Here is a 21,086-nt window from a genome sequence, read left to right on the forward strand (position 1 = left end):
GGTGATGCCAGATCTTTTCATATCATCCCAATTGGTAACAATACCGTGTTCAATTGGATACTTCAAAGTCAAGATACCTCTCTTTGATTGAGCTTCATCACCAACATAGGCATCCTTGTTACCCATACCAACCATAATTGATTTTTGCTTTGGTCTACCAATAATTGAAGGGAAGACAGCTCTTGGAGCATCATCACCAGCAAAACCAGCTTTACACATACCAGAACCGTTGTCAACAACGAGGGCTTGAACGTCTTCACAGAAGGACATGTTTAATTATTTGTTTTTTTTGTTTGTGAATTTTGTCAAGTCATCGGAATGTGAGTTAAATAATAATTGTGTGATGACAGGTTCAATGATTTGTTCAAGTTGGGTTGATGGGTGAATGACTTGTTTACAAAACATGAAGGTCAACTAGTCACTTGACTTCAAAAACCTTATTAGAGATACTGTGATTGAGTAGGTATTTCTTGCAATTCGTTTTTTATTTTCTCTTTTTAAATTCTGAAAGCATTGGATTTGAAAGAATATCTTGTGCTTGTGGTCTAGTTAAATTATCCTTCTCAAGCATACTCAATACCAACTCAATCACTTGTTCAGAATATCTTTCTCCAAGTGTTTTCCGCAATACTTGAACAACCTCTTTCTGATCTTTATGTCCATACAGTTCAGAAATTGAAGTTACAACGTCCTTTGTCATTATTTGATATAAAACTACTCCTAAACTGAATATGTCAGTGTTGAAATAATATTTGTAACCAGAAACCATTTCAGGAGATGCAAATATTGGATCAATATTATTCTCAAAACAATTCAGTCCAAAATCTGTGATAACACTTTCAATAGCATCAGTAGTCAAACTCTTGATCAGTAAATTGGATGTTTTGATGTTGCCGTGAATACTTTTCTCGGTACAATGAGCAAATTCCAAGGCTAAACATAATTGGTAAATTAATTGTTTGATTAAGTTTTCTGATAGATTGAAATTTCTATTGGTCAGCTTTGAGAAATCTCCCATTTCAAAGTAATCCATATCAATAAAAAGCTTTGGATCTTCTGTACTAATAAACATTTCATTAATTTTAGAGATATGAGGATTGTTGGTATTCATAAGATGCACTGCTTCTTTTAGGAATTTGTTCAAGTCATCCTCTGATTTGTAATTGACAATCTTAATGGTTTTTGGATATGTTTTGACTGTATCAATTACCTTAAATGTTCTTCCACTTCCTATTCTTGCAATATTGGTATATCTCAAATGAGGATTGAAAACCTCACTAATATAGGCACTGTCTAATTTGAAACTGTATGCACTTGTTGGTTTGACATATTTGGCTTGGGATGGCAAGTTATCATAGAATAGCTCAATATCTCCACTTTTCACATTAGCTACACTTGTTGAAGAATCTGCTGCTTTTTTCTTTCTCATCATCCATACAATAATCAACACAACAATAACGATAATGGTAACTATAATTAAAATACCCAGAATCGGAACAATAACAGCTGCTGCTATTGCTCCATCATTTGTGCCTTGTTGAGTATTATCAATTTGTCTCAGATCACTGGATTGGCTAGTTGGTGGTGGATTTGGTGGAATAATTATTGAATTAATATATGGTAACTCTTGGATGGTGAACAAACTTAAATGAGATACTTGACATTCTAAATCAAAATACATCAAATCACCCACTCGTTTGGTAATAGAAAGGAATGTTTTGATTCCTGATTGAGACCAATTATTGGAAGAGTCAAGGTAAACACATGATGCATTGATAGAGGTTTTGTTACTTGTTGATAAACCTTCAAATTTGAAAATGATTGGATTAATCAAGTTATCAACCTTAACCAAATTACTATCCTTGTTAAAAATGGATAATTCCAAAGAAGGTCTATTACTCATTATATTTCCATTGTCAGTATCATTATTAATCATGGTTAATGCATAGAATATTATAGAATTGTACCCTACAGTTTGAATTTGTGTTGAAAAATCATTTGGGAATGATATTTTGACATTGATTCCATTTTTAGAAATGTCAAATGTTTTGGAATTGAATTGATTTACAAGAGGTAACACTTGACTGAAAATAGATCCATCAGATGATGACTGTCTGGTAAGTTTGTAATATTCGAAATGATATCTTGCCATTTCACTTTGCTTTGTTGCGTTATTAGAATAAATATTGGAAAGCAGAGTTTTCAAATTAGCAATTTCCTCAAAATGATTTGAATCCAAAAGAGTTTTGAAAATACTTGTAGAATAGTATTGTCCTGCATTGCTCATTGATGTAAATATCCAATTTAACCACCATTCCAATTCTGAACTTGTTGAAATATTAGAAACGTTATTCAATAATTTGAAAATATTCGAAAGTGAAGGAATAATTAATTGAACAACCTTTTCATCAACTTGATAGGTTAGTGAAGGAATATCTTTCATCATTACCAACATGTCAACAAGCAGTGAAACAAATTTGTTAATTGTACCACCATTCAAAGTAAGAATGTTTTCACTCACTTGAGTTAATGAACCATTTTGAATAATCAAAGATAGCAAAGCATTCAGTGAGTTAATTGTGTCAATAGTGAGTGGCTTGGATTGTTTTAGAATTGTTAATTCATCTCTTACATAATCAATTCTTGAAACTAAATTATTGGAATACCATGAAATTCTTTCTGGTAAGTTCATTGTTAAATTCCTTGTAAATTCACTGATTGATCCAAACTCATTCACCATTTTGACTCTTAATATTAAATTACCATCATAAAATGGAAATGAGGTTACAATTGTCTTTTTCAAAGTATTCGAAATAATGAATAACCTTTCATATTGTGGAGTGTCTATTTCCATAACAATAGAGGATACTCTGTCTTGTGGGAGATTAATACAATTAATTGCAATTAAACTCTCATAAGCAGTGTTATCTGAATTCTTTAAATTGTCAACTGAACAAGTAAATCTTGGTTTAAAATCAATTCTTGTGGAAAGAGATAATTTTGATGATCCAACTGAATTTTTAACAGTCAATTCAAATTCATACCATTCTCCTTCTATCAAATATGTTGAATCAATATTCAAATAAATTTCAAATGAGTTTTCAATAAGAGGTTTGAAACTTGTAAATGATCCAAGACTTGGAATAGCATTTCTCAATTTTCCTGAAGCCAATTTCCATCCATATTCCACAACTGCACTGTCAGATTCAACAATACAATGTAAACTTAAAGAACTGCCAGATGGATAAATAGTTGGAATGTAATCTGGTGTTATTTTCGGTGCTGAAATATCTGAATTCACAAGTTCAATAAAACCAAAGTATGAGTAAACATTTTCTGAAATGGTAACATTAACACCAATCATAAACATTCCTACTGATAATCCCATACTGTTAAAATCTACTTGTAATTGATTTAAATTTTGAGCATTACATAAATTTTGTGCAATGATAGTTGACTTGTCCGAACTAGTTCTGTAACAATACCAAGAATAAGAAGTAGGTGATAAGGACTTGACAAATGAATCATCACTTTCTAAGCCAATAGTTAATTTGTTCAAGCTCAAGGAATAAGTTCTATTGACATTTGTTAATCTAAAATCAATTGTCGGAATTTTGGTTGGAATTGAAAAAGGATAACTGATTTGTACTGTTGATTGAGTGTTAGTTTGAGTAGAAGTTACTTTCAAATTGGATGATGATGTACTATTTGTAATAATTCTAAACAGCTGCTTATTCAATAATTCTGATCTAATACCACCAAATAATTCAAACGAAAGTGAACTATTCACACTAATTGATTGTATTTCAAATAAACAATCATTCTTTCCAACGCAATTCTCTTCTCTTGAAGTCAAAATGTTAAATGAAGGAAGTGATGATTCACCTAACTTGATAGTTTTTGAAATTGAAGAAATAGAATTCATATCATTTGAACTTTTCAGTGAAATATCAAATGTGTTAATACCTGTCAAAATTGAACTGTAAGGAATTCTAATTACTGTCTTGTTTGAGTAATTATTCAACCATGAATTAACAGAACTGGTTGGTGAAGTCCAGTATTGAGATATTCTCTTGAAATGATGATAGGTTGAGGGAATGACTGACCTAATTATTAAATCTTGGGATGATGGAATGAATTCAGGTAAATCCATAATTGCTGGGAATGATGCACCTGTCTCTGACAAGTCAACTCTAATTGAGAAACCAAACTGGGCCTTAATAATAGAACCGTTCGTAATAGAGTGTTCATATCCCAAAAAGAGTTTAAAATTATTTCTTCTCCATTGACATTTGGTCAACTCAACTTGTCCAAGCTTAGCAATCTCATTCTTTTCAATTATCTTGTCGCAGCCATCAATCACAGAATCATTCAAATAGGTATTCAGAACATCAGAATATGAATAAATTAATGCATTTTCAATATCCAAATTAACACTAATTAATTCGCACTCCTTTCCAACATAATCCTTTGCACATTTGCAATTATTTGGAGAAACACATTGACCCTTACTTGAACAAACATTTGGATCTGTTTGTATCTTTCCATAACATTCACTGTATTGACATTCATTGCCTGAAGATCCATTTTGACAGTTGCATTGATTTGTTCTTAGACAGATTCCTTTTCCTGAACACACACTTGCATTATTTGAAAGAATTCCATAGCATTTGATGAGTGAACAGTCAAATCCATAATAATCCTTATTACATGTACAATTATTGTATCCTGAACAAACTCCATGACCTGAACAAACAGTGGCATTGTCAAATGTAATGGAATAACATTTCACCTTGTCACATTTATCTCCTCCCCATTCATATGAGCACAAACAACGTCCAGTAGTGGCAGAACATTGATTTCCATTCTTACAAACTGTCTGATTTCCAGCTCTAGAGCAATTGAATGTCTCACAATTTGATCCAGAGTATCCTAATTGACAAGAACAAATATTTGGAGAAATACAAGAACCAACAGAAGAACAGACACTTGCATTCAATCTTGACTTTCCAAAACAATCAAACAATTCACAATTCGATCCATAAAATTCTGATTTACATCCACACTTATTGAACTGAGTACAATTTCCTGAACTTGAACAAACAGTTGAGTTGAGTGAACTCACACCAAAGCAATCAAACTTTTCGCATTCCTTACCATAATATCCTTGTGAACAAGTGCAGTTATCAATTGAAGAGCAAACACCTCTGGAAGAACAAACATTGGATGAATTAACAGCCTTTCCATAACAATCATAAATTTCACAATTACGTCCATAATAATTTTTGGTACAGTTGCAAGTGTCAACGTTTGAACAATTACCAACTGAGGAGCAAACATTTTTCAGATCATTCCTTACTCCAAAACAATTATAGTATTGACAATTAGTTCCATAAAATCCTGTCTGACAAGTACAATTATTCAATGAACTGCAAACTCCCTTTCCAGAACAAACAAGTGTAGAATTCTTTAACACTCCATAACATGAATATTGTTCACAGTCTCTTCCACTATATCCATCTTCACATGAACAATTATTTGGAGCAATACATTGACCATTCGAATTGCAAACTTGATTATTATTTGCTAAAATATTCGAACATTTTGGAAATTCACAATTAGGTCCTCCATACTGTTGTGGATTTGTGCAATTACAAACATTTGCATCAATGCATGAACCCCTTCCAGAACAAACTCCATTGCCATTTGCTAAAATGTTTGCACATTTTGGAATGTCACAATATTGACCTCCCCAGGAATTTTGACATGTGCAATTATTTGTGCCAATACATGCTCCTCTTCCTGAACAAACAGATGAATTACTTGCTAGAATGTTCTTACACATTGGAAATTGACAATTTTCTCCTCCCCACAAAGTATTATTAAAACATGTGCAATTGTCAGGTGTAAAACAAGATCCTCTACCTGAACAAACATCTGCTTGACCCTGAACCACTCCAAAACAAACAGGAATACACTCATTCAATGTTACATTATAGAAATATGTCGAATTACAATAAGGTGTCAACTTTCTAATTCTATTATTTCCACTATCAAGAATAAAAACTTCCTTCTGTGAATTGACAGCAACATCAACAGGACTATTCAATCTCAAAGTATCATTTCCTGAAGATTTTGCAATACCTGATATCACAGAAACAGTTCCACTCATTCCAACAAATTCAATCATACGAATGACATGATTCATTTTGTCGGCAATGTAAATTTCCTTACTAGGTCCATAAGCAACACCAGTTGGTGAATTAAATTTTGCAATTGTTGTGTTTCCATCAATATAATCTGCAGTTACACCTCCTATGGTTGTAGAAGTACCAGATACATTCCTGGATAGTCTATGCAAGTCAGTTTCGGATATAAACATTTCAGTTGAGGAAAAGACTGCTAATCCATTTGGTTGAGTGGCTGCTATTGGCTGTGTTGTAATTATTCCCGATGAAACTTTTCTAATTTTAAGAAATTCACTAAAGTAAATGTCACCATTCGAAAGTGTGGAAATATATTTTGGACTGAAAATGTTAGTGGATGTGGCATTAACATTATCTTTGGTAGTACCAGATATTCCAACCGTTCCAGCTATTGTCCTAATTATTCCATTGCTGACTTCTCTAATAGCATGATTCGAAGTGTCAGCAATCAATAATTTGCCATCAATTGTGACAGCTAAACCACTGGGAGAATAAAGCTTGGCAGATGTTGCATTCGTATTAGTATCAGATCCAAAAGCTCCAGTTCCAGCCACAATTGTTATTGCCCCACTATTCGAATCTATTCGTTTTACTAAATGATTTTTCGTATCTGAAACGTAAATTTCACCACTATTTCCCAAAGCAATTCCTTCAGGTTGATTAAACCCTACCAAACTAATATGTTTCACAGTATACGAAGGTTGAATCGACAATACGAAACACAAATTCACAACTATTAGAAACAACAATACTAAACTCCTCACACCAACATGTTTCGTCATTTTTTTGTGCTAATCGTAACCACGCTTTCATTGCGACATACGGATCACACCCCTTTCGAATAGTCATCAAGCCTTTCAAGCAACCAATATTCTGTGCATTTGGTTTTAACATTTTACGTTTCATGCACAACATTGAAAGATCGTAATGACATTGTGGGCTGGAAGGACCAATAGGATTTTTAAATATTCAAATATGGCAATAGATGCGCATCGAGATTTACTTTTACAATAGATGTTATTGGTGGATCTGCCCAATTGCAGAGTTGATGAAAATATCTTGCATTGTTGTAAAGTGTTAAAAAATTGCTATTCGAAACGGGTATTAGAATGTGTGTTGATGACTTCCTTTTGTGAAAATAAGCGATTTTGATTCGTTCATTTATGTTGGAAAAAAATGCAGCATATTGTAGAGATTCTTCCACTTGAAATAATCGAAACTATTCTTGCCTATTTGCCACTTGTCGAATTGTTATTTTGTGCTTCAAATGTTTGCAAACAATTTCGGGAGGCTGCCTTTCCTAGTCTTTCCATCAATTTTCTTCAAGAAATTTCGCTGTTGGCCACAGATGAAACTCTGGAAGAAATTAAAACTTTGCAATTGAACGGATTCAATGAATATTCCCAAATATTTACCAACAAGTTTGGAAGAATAATTATCAGAAAAATTATGAGAGAACATGTTTTTGAATTGGCAAAGACATTAGTGAAAGCAAATAAGGAATTGTGCAAAATTGCTGATGCGAATTCAGATATCAAGCCGAAAGATAAGGATTTCAGTTCAGTTCTGGCTGATGATCATGAATTGATGTCTGAATTCGAAGTGACTTGTCAGTTTTTTACATATTTCAAAGGTGCTGAACCAAAAGAACGTATGGAAACAAATCAAAGCAAAACTTCAATATTTAGCAAATTCACTTCACTTTTTAAAAAAGAAAATTCTCAAGAAAAATCAACTGTTGTTGCTAGTTCAAAAGAAAGAGAACAATCGTTTAAGTGTATTATGCTTGGTGATTCAGCTGTTGGAAAGTCATCTTTAATAGACAATTGTATTTTGAGGAATAGACCAGGTACTGATAGAACTATTGCAAGTGGATTTCCAACATATACTGAACTTTCGTACAAGTTGAAAGAGAAAGTTGTTTTGAAAATGTGGGAAATTACAGGAATAATGAAAGCTGAAACAATTTCTCTTTATAGTGCAAAGATTAATTTGCAAATCTTCATGTTTGATTTTGGAACTTATTTCACAAGTTCATTTCCAAAAGTAGAAGAATATTTGAAAATGATGAAAACAGAATGTGAAACAATATTGATTGGAAATAAGAAAGATCTTTTGGAGGATGAGAATTGTAGTAAAACAGCTCGTGAATTTGCTTTGAAAAAGATGAAGGGAACTCTATATGTTGAAATGGATACAATAGATATTCAAATGGCACATAGTGTGATATTATATTCTGCATTGATATTGTTTTTTACGAATAATAAATTGTAATTGTATTTATTATTGAAGTTAAACAATATGAATTGTTGTTTTATTGTTGTTTGATTTGAAATTGGGCTATGAATCCACTGACTGATGAAATATCGGAACTTGGTAAATTGACAAAATAATGAAAATATGATAATCAATATGATGTTTATTATCTATTTAAATAGTAGTATTAAGACATGATTAGAGTTGGTGAAGTACATGTTTAGTTATGGTCCATGTACTTTTGCAAAATTTACATGTACCTATCTCTATCATAACTTGACCAAAATTGCTAAGAGAAATTCCCATACCTACTATTGACCATTCCGAACAATACTACATTGACAGTTTTCCAACTTGTTCAGTAGATCCAACAGTGATGATGAATTTAGTGAAAATTTTGATATTTCATCAAAATAAAATTACTAAAAATTAATTTCCACAAATACTATTATAATATTGATGAAAAACAATTATGATGATGTTGGTGAATGATAGGATGATGACAACACCAGCTTGTAATTTCCCATCATGAAAAATAAATTCCAATTTCATGATGATAATCCACCAATAAAAACTACTATTATTACTACTATTTAGATGATGTTGAGATGATGATGTGAAAGTTTGGTGCTTTCATCACGTAAACCCACTCCGAGAACCATCATGCCTGCATAGAATTGTTTGCTGAATATTTTTTATCTCGTTTTTTTTAAAACAAAAAAATCATCCAAATCTTTTACTCCAACAAAATCATCATAATTTTTCTTCAATTCACATCATATTTTGATGAGTATCAACAAATCTCGACAAACAACAAAATATTAATGGAATTATTTTACACCAACATCTTTAAAACATAGCCAACCTCATCATCCGAAGCAAACATATATTAATATTTATTTTAAACATTTGCTCCCGAACTCTTTGATGATGAACCAAACACTTCAGGCATAATTTCCTTCAAATGCCCAACAGCAGTAAATCCATTGAAAACAGCAAGACCCAACAAGACTAGATTGAAAATTACAGCAAAACTTGGATTAATATAAGTCAATGCTTGAGCCTGTGTTGTTGTTGTTACAGTTGTGGATCCGATAGTGAGGAGGAAGATGAAGATGTTATGGGCTGAGAATTCAGTGGTCCATTGAAGGAAGAGCATAAAGCAAATGGCTGGCACACCAAAGAGACTGGCTCCTCCATGGAAGAGAGACCACAATTTCTCGTTCGCCACCTTTCCAATAGAAAGTAATATTCCTAAAATTCCCACCAACACGATGAAAATATCAGCAAAGAGAAGGAAAATATTGAAGACTCCGTAAGGGAGCATTCCGTAGACAAACCATGCAACCATGGTGGCAAAGTGAGAGAGAATGAGAAAGGCACCGAAAATAATTAATAATATATTCGAAACCTTGAAGAGAACCATTGTGAAGAACGTTGAATTTTTTCTGTTTGGACAAAACAAGATTGGGAACGAAACGGTCTTCAATCAACATTCCAATACCTAATCAGTCTTGAAATCTTATATGGTGACAGCAAGTCAAATATTAGACCATATTGATCCATTTCACCAAGTTGTAAACTTCTCATATTGGCAATTAGAAACATAAACGAAACGATATAAGGAACAGCTTCCACAATAACTGACCCATTCAAACATGCAAATAATTCGAGTTTATTGTAGTTATGGCTGCTGATTTGTTATGTGAAACACAACCCATATTATTGGCAGGAATGATAATAGAATGATGCTGAATAAGATTTTAAGGGTGAGATAGAGCTTGTCCCAGAATGAATCCTCCTTTTGTTCAACCCTTCCATCATACTCTTTATCTGGTAGTAAGGAGCCGTACTGTTTTGTTGGTTCAACTATGAAAGTTCTGAATGAATAGGGAGCGAGATATACGCTAGATGAATCTGAAATAATATTGGAGAGTTGTCTTGAACCAGACAAGTTTGTTTCATTCAATGAAGATCCTCTCAACAATCCATTACTGAACATTTTCTCTAAATTGACAGGATATTCCTCATTCTTGATTTCACAATTGGTTAATCCTAAATGTTGAAGCTGAAGCAATAGATGAGGTTTGGAAGACTTGTACTTTCTCATTTCAAAATTTGACAAGTGAATACATTTTGATTCTTGAGCTATTCCACTAAATTCCAAGTTTCCTTCTCCTAACTTATCAGCAACTATTGGCACAATCAAAGGTTTAAAATGATTGGTGAGAGATTCTCTTGCATGTAGAATTCCTCTTCTCACATTTTCTTCATCCCAGGATCGATCTTGATCTATTCTCACTTTCACATTTACTACGACAGTCGAAGCATCTCTCAGATTTTCTGCAACACCTCTATTATCATCATGATTGGTTCTTCTGTGCAACATGATTTCAAATTCTCCATTGTGAAGACTTGCAGCTCCATGAGTTTCTGAAACAAAGAAGGTGACTCTTGTTTGTCGGTGTCTATCTCTGATGAAACAATTGTAAACTATTGGCAAGTAGGAACTTTGTGGACTCTTTCTAGATCTGAATTTACTAGTTTCCAATCCATTCTTATCACAATAGAACTCTCCATTAGAAGTGATGAAACTGGAAGCATTGAATCTTACAATAATTTCCTCATTCTCTGGAAGCTCTCCAACTTTGAAAAGGTATTCCAGATCAAAGCCTTGTGATGAAGCAATTTCTGGATTGTATAACCTAACAAATGTGGTTGCATAATTATTAATTCGTTGCTCCACTTGTGTGAAAATTTGCATATTCGAATCTTGCATAGAGTGAACTCGGAGCTTTCTCGAAGATTCTTCTTGTTCCAATAATTCAGGAGTTGGACTTTGAGGACGGAAAATATAGGCTCCACTGTTTTGTTCTTCAAAACTAGTTGTCTTAAATCCAAAATATCTCATCAAGTGATGTGAAAATTCATAGTTTTGAGAATTCTTTGTGTAGGAACACAATGTGGTGCCCTTTCCAGTCTCACAGAATGAAACAGAAGTTTTGGAATTGTTGGAAGTAAAATTGTCAAAGGCTGAAATTGAATTCAAAGACACTGTACAACTTTCAACCGAAATGGTTGTATATCCAAGTGGAGGAATTATTGGAATTAAAACGTGAATATCATAAGCTTCTTTCTTATTCAAGGATGGTACGTATTGAGTTGACAATCTGTTTCTATTCTTGTCAAAAAAGCAAAGTCTTTCAACTTGACTAGTGACAACACCTGATATCTCAATAACATAATTCGTTAATTTCCAAGCCAAGCTATTAAAAACAACCAAACTTCCCTTCATGTTTCCAATCACCTCTTCGACAGAACATTTCACATTACTCAAATCATTAGTCTTCATTAAATACGAAAGTGAATGCGAAGCAACAATCATTGACTTGTTCACAGCATTCTCCAACAATCTCAAATACTCCACATTTACAAAACTCCTCGATGTTCCTGTAATTGCATCGTGATGAGTCAAATCAGCAATGGTCACAGAAAGTTCATCAAGGATTTTCAAATCCTCACCAATTGAATAATTTCTCAAAGGAGCACTCAATGCAAGAAGTGTTTTTACATTTCTGTACTGAGCTTCTCCTTTTCTAATTGACTGTTTCAAAATTGGATAGGAAGTGAAGAATCCAGTCCAGAAAGATTCATCATTATCTGAATAAGGCATGAACTCTCTATCAAATATTGGAGAGAATTTCAAATTCTTTGGATTTTTCAATTGAGCATAATGATCTTTCCATTCCTTTGGTTTACTTTCTTTGAAAAATTCTCCCAAAGTTGAAAATTTAACCTTGTAAGGATATATTTGAGGATTTTCATTGATATATTGCATCGCATTCTCTATCCTTCTAAACCTAATAGAAGCATCCATGAAAGTAAAATCACAACCAGCAGGAATTAGAATATCTTGACTTCCCATTCTAATCTCCTCAACGAATTCCCCATTTTCTTTCCACTTTCTTGACTCACTGACATTTCTAAATCCAAGCGAATACTTTACAATCTGTTCATGTAGCATCTGAGCTGAAATCTCTGGTGGTGCAATACTAAATTGACTAGAATCGTCAAAGAATAGAGATATGCAATATTGATAATCCAAAATTTGTGAATAGGAAACTGTGCCATCAGTCTGTTTCCAGAAGAAGGCTAACTTCTTTTCATATCTCAATTTCTGTTGCAATGAATGTGGAGTTCTCATTACAATTTGGTCAATTAGTCCACTTTCCTTATAAAGTCTGGTCATGGTTGAAGTACTTCCAAAAGGATCGATACGAAAGGCATTCGTAGGAAGGAAATTAAACTCTCTTTCGTTTAAATATTCATTCACAAATTGATGACCTCTTGTCAATGTGTGAATAATAGACGAATAGGTATTCGAAGCTTCGTCTGACATTGTCATTCCTGCTAAACTTAATTCTATCTGTGAATTTTTCAATAATTTGATAAATTGTTGACGTTCTTTTTTGGAGGCATCATGTAGAAAGAAATATTCAATAAAACTCATTTCGACGAAAGTAAATTTTCTATTCGAATCTTGCGAAAGAGCTTTAAGAACCGCACGAATAATTGGCTTTACATCTTCTTGATAGTAATCTTGTTTAGTTTTCAACCAACCAACATCCCAATGACTATGCGGAAGTAAATGAACAGTTTTGAAGAATAAATTGTCGGTGTTAATATTCTTAAATGTCCTCTGTGGTATGTTTAAATTATTACTATTTAAATTTGATGGTGTAACTTGTTGATGTGAAGAAGAAAAATGTTGTACGAAGAAGAAAACAAACAAGAATAATATTGTTGATGGACCCTTCATTGTCAATGAGATTGGCAGATCACTGACAGCTGGCGTTTTTTTTGAATTTCGTTTTTGATGATTTGAGACATAAGATAAGCATAACACCTCTTAACTAGAAAGATGGAAATAGATTACAAAAAAACTTCTTTGTTTTTTTACTTGGCGCCAAAAATGTAATTTAAAATTAAATTAATTTTAAATTAAAAAAAATGCTCAAACTCTTCCCTCATCATCAGCCACCAACAAATACTCCTCCGAAAAAGCATTATCACTCGGCTTCGTCATTTTACTTGTTATTGCTGGGAACGGTGCGAATTTCTTCATCAACAAATATTTATAAACATGATCCGAATATTGGAAGGAGTTTGAACAAATTAAAGCCTTTTTTGTTTGAATCAGAGGTGATTAGGATGGAAATTGAGAGGATTGGTATTCGGAAGATTGTTGGTGGAAGACAACATTTGTTTTTCTTGTTGAATAATGGAACAGCTTATGGAAATGGTTCAAATGAATATTCACAATTAATGAATGGAAAGGTTGGTTGTGAGCAGCAATTGGAAAAAGTTATATTGGAGAATATTTGTGATATTTATTGTGGAGATGCCTTTACATATTGTTTAGTGAAGGAAAGTGGACAATTTGCCATGTATTCTTCAGGATGTAATAGAAATAATGCTTGTGCACAAGGTTCGAAAATGAATATTGTTCAGAATTTATTCTGTAATTTGAATAGAGTATTTTATTTTGATTCAGATTCAAACATGGAGCTATCGTTTCCACCACAAAACGAAACAGTTTTGGATGTGAAATGTACCAGCACTAAAGTAGCAATTCTAACAGTGGATAATTTGAATACTAAATATCTCTATTTTACTGGGATGATAGAAGGTATATCTAATCATAACAACTACTTACACAGAATGCTTTTAGCACAATTTCAATTCACTGAATTTACTAATCTTTTCTTTAGAAGGTCACAATTATTCTTTACAACTAGAGATGGGAAAGCTTTTGATATTGGGTTAAATCAAAGCAAATACAAGATGGTTAGTTATTTATTTGGATTACAAGAGAGTGGACAACTGGTTGCTTTAGATGATCATGCAACGATACCTCTTTTAAATGGAGTTTGCTTTGATTCGATAGCGTTGAGAAGAAGAATGATGGCCCTCTCTACCACTGGCGATATTTATGTGGAAAAGGATAGTTCGTTGACTATTGTCAAGATTGAGTTGGAAAATTATCTCTCTTACATTGACAGAAAGAAATATCTTTCGAATAGAGCAAACTTTAATATTCAGATAGCCTCAACTGATGATATTGGACTCATACTTGTAACAAGAAACGAAGACCCAACCAAATTTAGGAATTTATTAGCTAAATTTCCAAGTGATTTATCATTTATTTTTCAGGAAGAATAAGTTTATTCAAAGGTCCAAAAAAAATGGACTGGCATTTACCTCTGGTTCGAAAAGTCTGTGGAACTTTAGACCTTGTGCAATACTCATAACATCTTGATAATATTGAATGCAATGGAGCATGTGGAAGTGATATAATAGATCCACTTGTTGTGTAGGTCTTTCGTCTTGCCAATCCCTTAAAAATTCAACATATTTCGTTACAGAGCTGTTGGAAAAGGAAGCAGTAGAAAGTTCAATAATATGTTCCCTTATGAAGGATTGAACATTCATGATTGTCTTTTCCCATGAAATGTTTTCAAATGGATTTGACCTGAATATGCTATTTGGATCTGATTGATGACTGGAAGGAATAATAATATTCGCACTTATTAATAAGGCAAAGAAGTCAGTTGACAAGTCGTTAGGGAATTTGCATATTCTATGATTAGACTGAGGGTTAATTCTATTTTTCAATAATTTGGTAAAATCAAGGTGAGGAATATTTTCAATGGACGAAAACGTATTGTAATAGTTATCCAACAAAACAAAATGTAGCCCCAACATAACATCGTCCGAAACTATATCGAAAGAATGATTTAAGGATTGTTCAATAAAGTATTTTGCTTTCTCTGCCATTTTTTCAATTACATATTGCAATTCTCTCATTGAGCGTGGATCCAAACTATGAAGGAGATTAATGTTTTTCAACTTAGTAGCTAATACACTCAAATATTCCAAATATATTGGAATTCCTTTTTCGAAATTAACAGAAAACTCGCTTCTATTACAACTAATCAGTGGAGCAGAAACAATAGAACGAATTACAGATTCAGGGGAAGAGAGGTTTTCAATCTTGTTGGTAACAGTTGCATACATAGAAGCAGATCCAATTGCAATAATTTTCTTTCTTTTTTGATTGATCAATTGTAGTATAGCTTCATTGGTTACCAGTATTTTTGGATCCAAAATCAAGTATAGCATTTGATACCCAATAAATCGAAAATCGCCACTAGTTTTTTGGGATAACTCAAAAACTTGAGATATCTCTTGTTTGAAATTTTCTAAAAAAATCATTCCACTCAACAAGTAAAACTCTAGCCAAGAGTTGCAATGATGGAATTCCTTGAATTGTAAAATATCTTGATATTCTACTTTCAAATTATGCAATTTACAAAAATTAAAAATTCTTCCTCCATAAATTTGATCTCCTGTTTCTTGATCATAAATGAGCAGTTCATGGAAAAGAGGACAAACTGATGCTACAGTGTTGACCAAGGTCAAAGTGTCAATAAACTCAAATATGGTTGCAATTACGTCCTTATTCTCCAATAATTTACAACCTCTTTGTGTGGAAGGACTTTGAAGAGTATCCTTTGGTAATTTCGAACAGGGTACAGTGAAATTGTTAATTAATGAGCTAATCAAAAGCTGGTGAAAGTATGCATCTCTTTCAGCCTTAGGAATATCATTTTCATACTCTGGAGAATCAAATGGAGTGGAGAGACCATTAAGACCACCAACTCCATTAATGATGGAATTCAAGTTAATGGTCATTTTTCCAAATTTACCATATAACACTGAACTTCTTTCAGTCTCATTCTTTGCATTATCGAGCAATAGTTGATCATTTCTACTCAGTCCATTATTGACCGTAATTGCTTGCTGACACTGATCTACGTTAGTAACAGCTCCTCTAGAATTATCAAAATATCTCGGATGGAAATTATCATCAAGACGAGGAATAAAACTCATCTGAAGTGGATTTGCTCCTAAGCTATTTAACAAGAATACTCTTCTCAATAATTCTTGATTATCTGCAATACTCTTATAAACTCCCAATCTCTCTTTCATTTGCATGGCTTGCACAATTTCCTCACTGCCAGCCATCACAGAGGTATTTTCATGATGCAATCCGAGAATCAAAGCAAGACCATTCTGAACATCCATTTCCAAGATCTTACTCGATGGGTAATATTTGTAAGTAGAGAAATCAACATCACATCTGCACGGCATTTTTTTGTTATGTTATTTGGATGTAGTTCATCAAAATACATCAATTCCAATCACTCCGATTTTGTTTTTCATCATTATTATAATAGTGTTTATCAATATTAGTAATTTAATTTTTTTGAAAAGTTAAATTCATCATCACTGCTGGAAAACTTTCAATGTTCGGAATGGTCAATAGTAGGAGAACTTTCTCTAATCAATTTTCCAACTTATAGAGCTAGGAAAAGGTTCATGTATCTCAACATGACTTTGATTATATTATTATTTAAATAAATATTAAACATCATCAAATGTTTAATTTACCAAGTATTCCTGTATTTATATTATCTAATATTTGAAAATCAAAAAATGCCATGCACATCAGCAGGTTACGACTTGGACTTTGTCCATCAACAACACAAACACGAGCAACAGAAAAACCAAGTTAAATATAATGAAGGTGTTCTATTGAAAAAGATACTTTCCGATAATTTCTTTGCCTTGAATGGAGATACCAATGATGAAACAAATGTAAAGAAGGAATTGACCAAGTTTGTAATTGGAATGTCTTTTCCGATACATCAGTATACACTGATACCTTTGGAGATGTATTTTGTTTGTAGGAGATTTGTGAAATTTCCTGTAAAGAGTGTAAAAATTGATTATTTGTATTATGATTTGGAAACAATTCGGAAAGAGGTTGAGATTAATGTTGGACAAAAGTTGGTGGTGGTGTCTGATTCGTGTGTTGATAAATCGTCATTATCAAATGGGACGAAATAAGGAATTTTACACAAATCATGTAATGATTAGTGTATTTGAATTTTTGGATACGAAAACAATTGTTGAATCGTGTTTGAGAACTTGTAAAGATTGGATTAATTTGATATTATTTGATGAGGATTTTGTGTCACGTGTCGTGATTAAAAGAATTAGAAAATCCATTGGTTATTCTAACCTTTCAATTGACAATTTGAAAGCAATTTATAGAAATATGACTTGGATTGAGATTTACATTTCGAGTGGCATTTATCATTTGGAAATTTGTGAGGAGCATATTAGAAAAATTATTTTTAATGATTCTAACAAATTATTTTCTTTATTGAAATTGAATCCATTACAATTTTTCAATCTTTCAGAAAATCATATTCTCTACAAGAGATTATCAAATATTTCAAAGAATATAGTGATTACTAACACATATATAATTAAGGATGTTGCAGAGATTACTGGAATTGTAAAAATGGCAAGTGATAATGATATTTTGGAGATTATTGCCATTCCTATTGATTTTCCAAATAGACCATTAGGATTTTCAATTAATTTCCGAACAGAATTGAAAAATTACTTGCTATTACTCAAAGAAATTACTGCCGAGCTCTCTCCATTGGTAACTAATGATAATCAGGCCAACACTATTGCTTTCTATTTGGATAACATGAGAACCAAGGCAGATCGATTCATCACTAGAAAGCATCCACTTTACGATTATTCACTTGGAAAGGATGTATTAATTGGACTTCATCTCCTACTATTGGATTCATTCTACACAAACACCATCACTACTCCAACACCAAATGTTACAATTTCAAGATTATTAGAAACTAGAAATAGTTCCATTGAAATGCCTTCCAAATTTTATCCAAAAAATTACAGAGCCGATTTTTATAATAATTTAATTGACTCACTTACTGTGGGAAAGAAAATGAAGTGGAATTCATCGTCAACTTTCAAAAAAGCTTTCAATGGAATTGAATTTCTGAGAGAACATATTTTTGAGCTTTCTCAAGTTGGAGAGAAATTATTGCAAGATGAACGAATTTTATTGGAAACCATTCACAAATATCATGAATTTCTCAAAATCAAGGAAGTTTCCTCCCCAAGTAAGGAAATTGACTTTATTTACCACAATCATTTACTTAATCCTCACAACTTTATTCAAGATTGTAAACGAATTTCAGGTTTCATCAAAGTTCACAATTTCAACTTTCAACCTTAACATTATTTCTCAATAAATATATATTGAAGAAATAATAAATTGTAATTTTATTATAGTCTCTTTTATCATAACGACCTTAGAGACTAGCTGTTCAACCATCTAGTTCTGTTCAGTGTTTGGACGAGTTTGGTTCGGGCTAAGTGGTTGGGACAGCTGTTGCCTTTGGTAAGCAGAAGTGTATTTTTTGTTTTTGATGAAGGAGTCGGTGGGACGATTGTACCATGATGAATTTTTGTAGCAGTTACTAACATATACTGCGAGAGCTTTGTAGATATCTAGGGCCACAGCCTTGGGGAGTCGTTTGTGATTGGCCCAAATGGACCAATTATGCTTTGTGCATCGACCGTCATATTCAATGTTAAGGCAATTTGGAATGGAAGATTCAGGTGGGAAACGGATCTTGCTTAGGTTGTATTTATGAGAGATATCGTCCCAAGTGGCATATAGTTCTTGCTTTTCAGGTAAGCATTTTGGACAGGATTGGAAGACATGGGTCCAGGTTTCTTCCTTGTGACATATGTCACATTCACTATTAATGCCTAGATATATGGCATGGTGTAGGTTGTAAAATAGTAGACGTTGTTGGTAGTACGAGAGTTGGTGGTTTCTCCAAAGAGACAACACACAGTGGTGCCAGTTGAACTCGTTGTCAAGTTGGCCCATTATTGTTATTTCTTTTTTTTTACGTTCATTGTTTAGAACGAGTTGTCTGATGTTTTGGACAGGTTTGTGACTATTGCGGTGGCACAACACCCATCCACTTTCGGTGGATTTGAAGTATAAATTCAATTCTTTCATAGTAATACTAGTTTGTTTCCATAAAGAATCTGTTGCATCATTGTTGGGTTGTTTCATCATGTTTCTAGCTATATTTCTGGTTAAGGGAGATGTAGAATTAACAAATCTGCATACAGCTGCCATTCTCTCAACGCTAGAGATGTCTACAGGAGACATCAGCCCCATTCCTCCTTGCTGTACATCACCATAGATGATAGCCTTGGATAGTTTGAGGTTGCATCCTATTTTGGATTTAATTGTTACACTAATTTTAGTTTCTAAACTCTGTAAAGTGGATTGAGAGACAGCATCTACACTGGAGAGGTATCTGGGTACGGAAAGTACCTTTGATAACAATACAGTTCTAACTGTATTGAGTCTGAGATGTCTGGGTCTGAAATTATTAAGTCGGGAGTTAATCTTATCTATCAATTTATCTTGAGAGGGCGACCATTTCAGGTTATTAAGAAGTCTGGAACCAAGATATTCGAGGGTATCTTTAGGGTTGTTGATATTGACGTTATTAAGGAATACTTTGGCGGTAGACTTTTTACCAGATGCAGTGACACCAAATACTTTGCATTTATGAGTAGCAAAGTGCATGCCTAATTGGTTGGCAGTTGAGTTGAGTTTGTGGAGGATGTTTGTCATTTCGTTGGATGATTCTGAAAGGACAATGATGTCATCTGCATACAACAACATTACAATTTTGTCTCCTAATAGAGAGACTCCTTTAAAGCCATCAACGATACTCGTGATGGCATTGAAATAAATATTGAACACAAGTGGACTCAATGGGTCTCCTTGTGGGACTCCAAAAGTAGCATCAAACGCCGGTGATGTGGAACCATTAGCAAACACTTTCACAGAATGTTCACTAATCATATTCATGATTAAATCGCATACTGATTGATTGAAACCTTGATATTTCAAGATTTCTTTCAGTTTGCTATGGACAACGCTGCCATATGCATTTTTAATATCAAGGGTGCACATAAATAAAGGTTTCTTTTTGTGCCTGTAGTTGGCAACGACTGATTTCACTATCACGAGCTGGTCTGTCGTGGATGCTAGTCTTCTGAAGCCTCTTTGGGCTGGATGAATTAAATTATCCTTTTCCACCCTTTCCATGAGGTGGTAATTGACGTACGAAGAAAAAATTCTGTAAATAATTGGTAGAACTACTATAGGTCTAAAATCTGATAGACGTTTAGGGCAATTGGTTTTAGGTAAGGGAAGTAATAACCCCTCTTTCCAAGAGGACGGAATGGGATTTCCATCCACAAGGATCTTGTTGAAAGCTTGGCAGACTATGTCTAATGCCTCATCATTCATGCTCTTAAATACCAACATTGGGATTTTGTCCCATCCGGGCATTGTATGTTTCATCTTTCCAATAATATTGGAGAGAGAACTTACACAGGCAGGTGGGATTTTGAACCCATTAAGGGAATCTATGGATTGATAGTTTTGTAGGTTTAGTTTGGTAGATCCTAGATCAGTATTGAACATTTTGTTGAAATGTTCAAACACATTATCTGGGACGGATTCAACATCAAACACTGAACTTGAGTTCCTTTCTTTTTTAAATGCATATCTATAGGGAGTGTTGAGTTTGAGGTTGTTAACTGCAATTTTGAATGCTTCTTTTCTTTGTT

General features: G+C 33.3%; 9 protein-coding genes across 9 annotated transcripts in view; 3 read left to right on the forward strand and 6 right to left on the reverse strand.

Moving 5' to 3' along the window:
- Positions 1 to 270, reverse strand: part of NAEGRDRAFT_55286 (uncharacterized protein) — a gene marked incomplete at its 5' end in the record, with an annotated part of 1,012 nt that extends 742 nt beyond the window's left edge. The window contains one exon of the mRNA XM_002676737.1: positions 2 to 270. Within this exon, the coding sequence (XP_002676783.1) occupies positions 2 to 270 (269 nt within the window). The remainder of the gene's footprint in view (position 1) is intronic.
- Positions 271 to 484: 214 nt separating this feature from the next.
- Positions 485 to 6,988, reverse strand: NAEGRDRAFT_49308 (uncharacterized protein; the record flags this gene model as incomplete). The annotated part of the gene is made up of 1 exon (XM_002676738.1): positions 485 to 6,988. The coding sequence occupies one exon, from the start codon at positions 6,986 to 6,988 to the stop codon at positions 485 to 487; it is 6,504 nt and encodes a 2,167-aa protein (XP_002676784.1).
- A 394-nt stretch (positions 6,989 to 7,382) lies between these two features.
- NAEGRDRAFT_49309 (Ras_like_GTPase domain-containing protein) lies at positions 7,383 to 8,480 on the forward strand (the record flags this gene model as incomplete). The annotated part of the gene is made up of 1 exon (XM_002676635.1): positions 7,383 to 8,480. One exon carries the CDS (start codon positions 7,383 to 7,385, stop codon positions 8,478 to 8,480), a length of 1,098 nt encoding a protein of 365 aa, XP_002676681.1.
- An 883-nt stretch (positions 8,481 to 9,363) lies between these two features.
- NAEGRDRAFT_67926 (uncharacterized protein) lies at positions 9,364 to 9,789 on the reverse strand (the record flags this gene model as incomplete). Its single annotated transcript, XM_002676739.1, has 1 exon — positions 9,364 to 9,789. The coding sequence occupies one exon, from the start codon at positions 9,787 to 9,789 to the stop codon at positions 9,364 to 9,366; it is 426 nt and encodes a 141-aa protein (XP_002676785.1).
- Positions 9,790 to 10,117: 328 nt separating this feature from the next.
- NAEGRDRAFT_79880 (uncharacterized protein) lies at positions 10,118 to 13,281 on the reverse strand (the record flags this gene model as incomplete). Its single annotated transcript, XM_002676740.1, has 1 exon — positions 10,118 to 13,281. One exon carries the CDS (start codon positions 13,279 to 13,281, stop codon positions 10,147 to 10,149), a length of 3,135 nt encoding a protein of 1,044 aa, XP_002676786.1. The 3' UTR covers positions 10,118 to 10,146.
- A 1,409-nt stretch (positions 13,282 to 14,690) lies between these two features.
- On the reverse strand, positions 14,691 to 16,676 carry NAEGRDRAFT_67928 (uncharacterized protein; the record flags this gene model as incomplete). Its single annotated transcript, XM_002676741.1, has 1 exon — positions 14,691 to 16,676. The coding sequence occupies one exon, from the start codon at positions 16,674 to 16,676 to the stop codon at positions 14,691 to 14,693; it is 1,986 nt and encodes a 661-aa protein (XP_002676787.1).
- A 345-nt stretch (positions 16,677 to 17,021) lies between these two features.
- On the forward strand, positions 17,022 to 17,435 carry NAEGRDRAFT_67929 (uncharacterized protein; the record flags this gene model as incomplete). Its single annotated transcript, XM_002676636.1, has 1 exon — positions 17,022 to 17,435. The coding sequence occupies one exon, from the start codon at positions 17,022 to 17,024 to the stop codon at positions 17,433 to 17,435; it is 414 nt and encodes a 137-aa protein (XP_002676682.1).
- Positions 17,436 to 17,895: 460 nt separating this feature from the next.
- NAEGRDRAFT_67930 (uncharacterized protein) lies at positions 17,896 to 18,651 on the forward strand (the record flags this gene model as incomplete). The annotated part of the gene is made up of 1 exon (XM_002676637.1): positions 17,896 to 18,651. The coding sequence occupies one exon, from the start codon at positions 17,896 to 17,898 to the stop codon at positions 18,649 to 18,651; it is 756 nt and encodes a 251-aa protein (XP_002676683.1).
- Positions 18,652 to 18,750: 99 nt separating this feature from the next.
- NAEGRDRAFT_49311 (uncharacterized protein) lies at positions 18,751 to 19,614 on the reverse strand (the record flags this gene model as incomplete). Its single annotated transcript, XM_002676742.1, has 1 exon — positions 18,751 to 19,614. One exon carries the CDS (start codon positions 19,612 to 19,614, stop codon positions 18,751 to 18,753), a length of 864 nt encoding a protein of 287 aa, XP_002676788.1.
- Between the last annotated feature and the right edge of the window lie 1,472 nt (positions 19,615 to 21,086).

This window comes from Naegleria gruberi (assembly GCF_000004985.1).
Source record: "Naegleria gruberi genomic scaffold NAEGRscaffold_26, whole genome shotgun sequence".
Lineage (NCBI taxonomy): Eukaryota > Heterolobosea > Eutetramitea > Acrasida > Naegleriidae > Naegleria > Naegleria gruberi.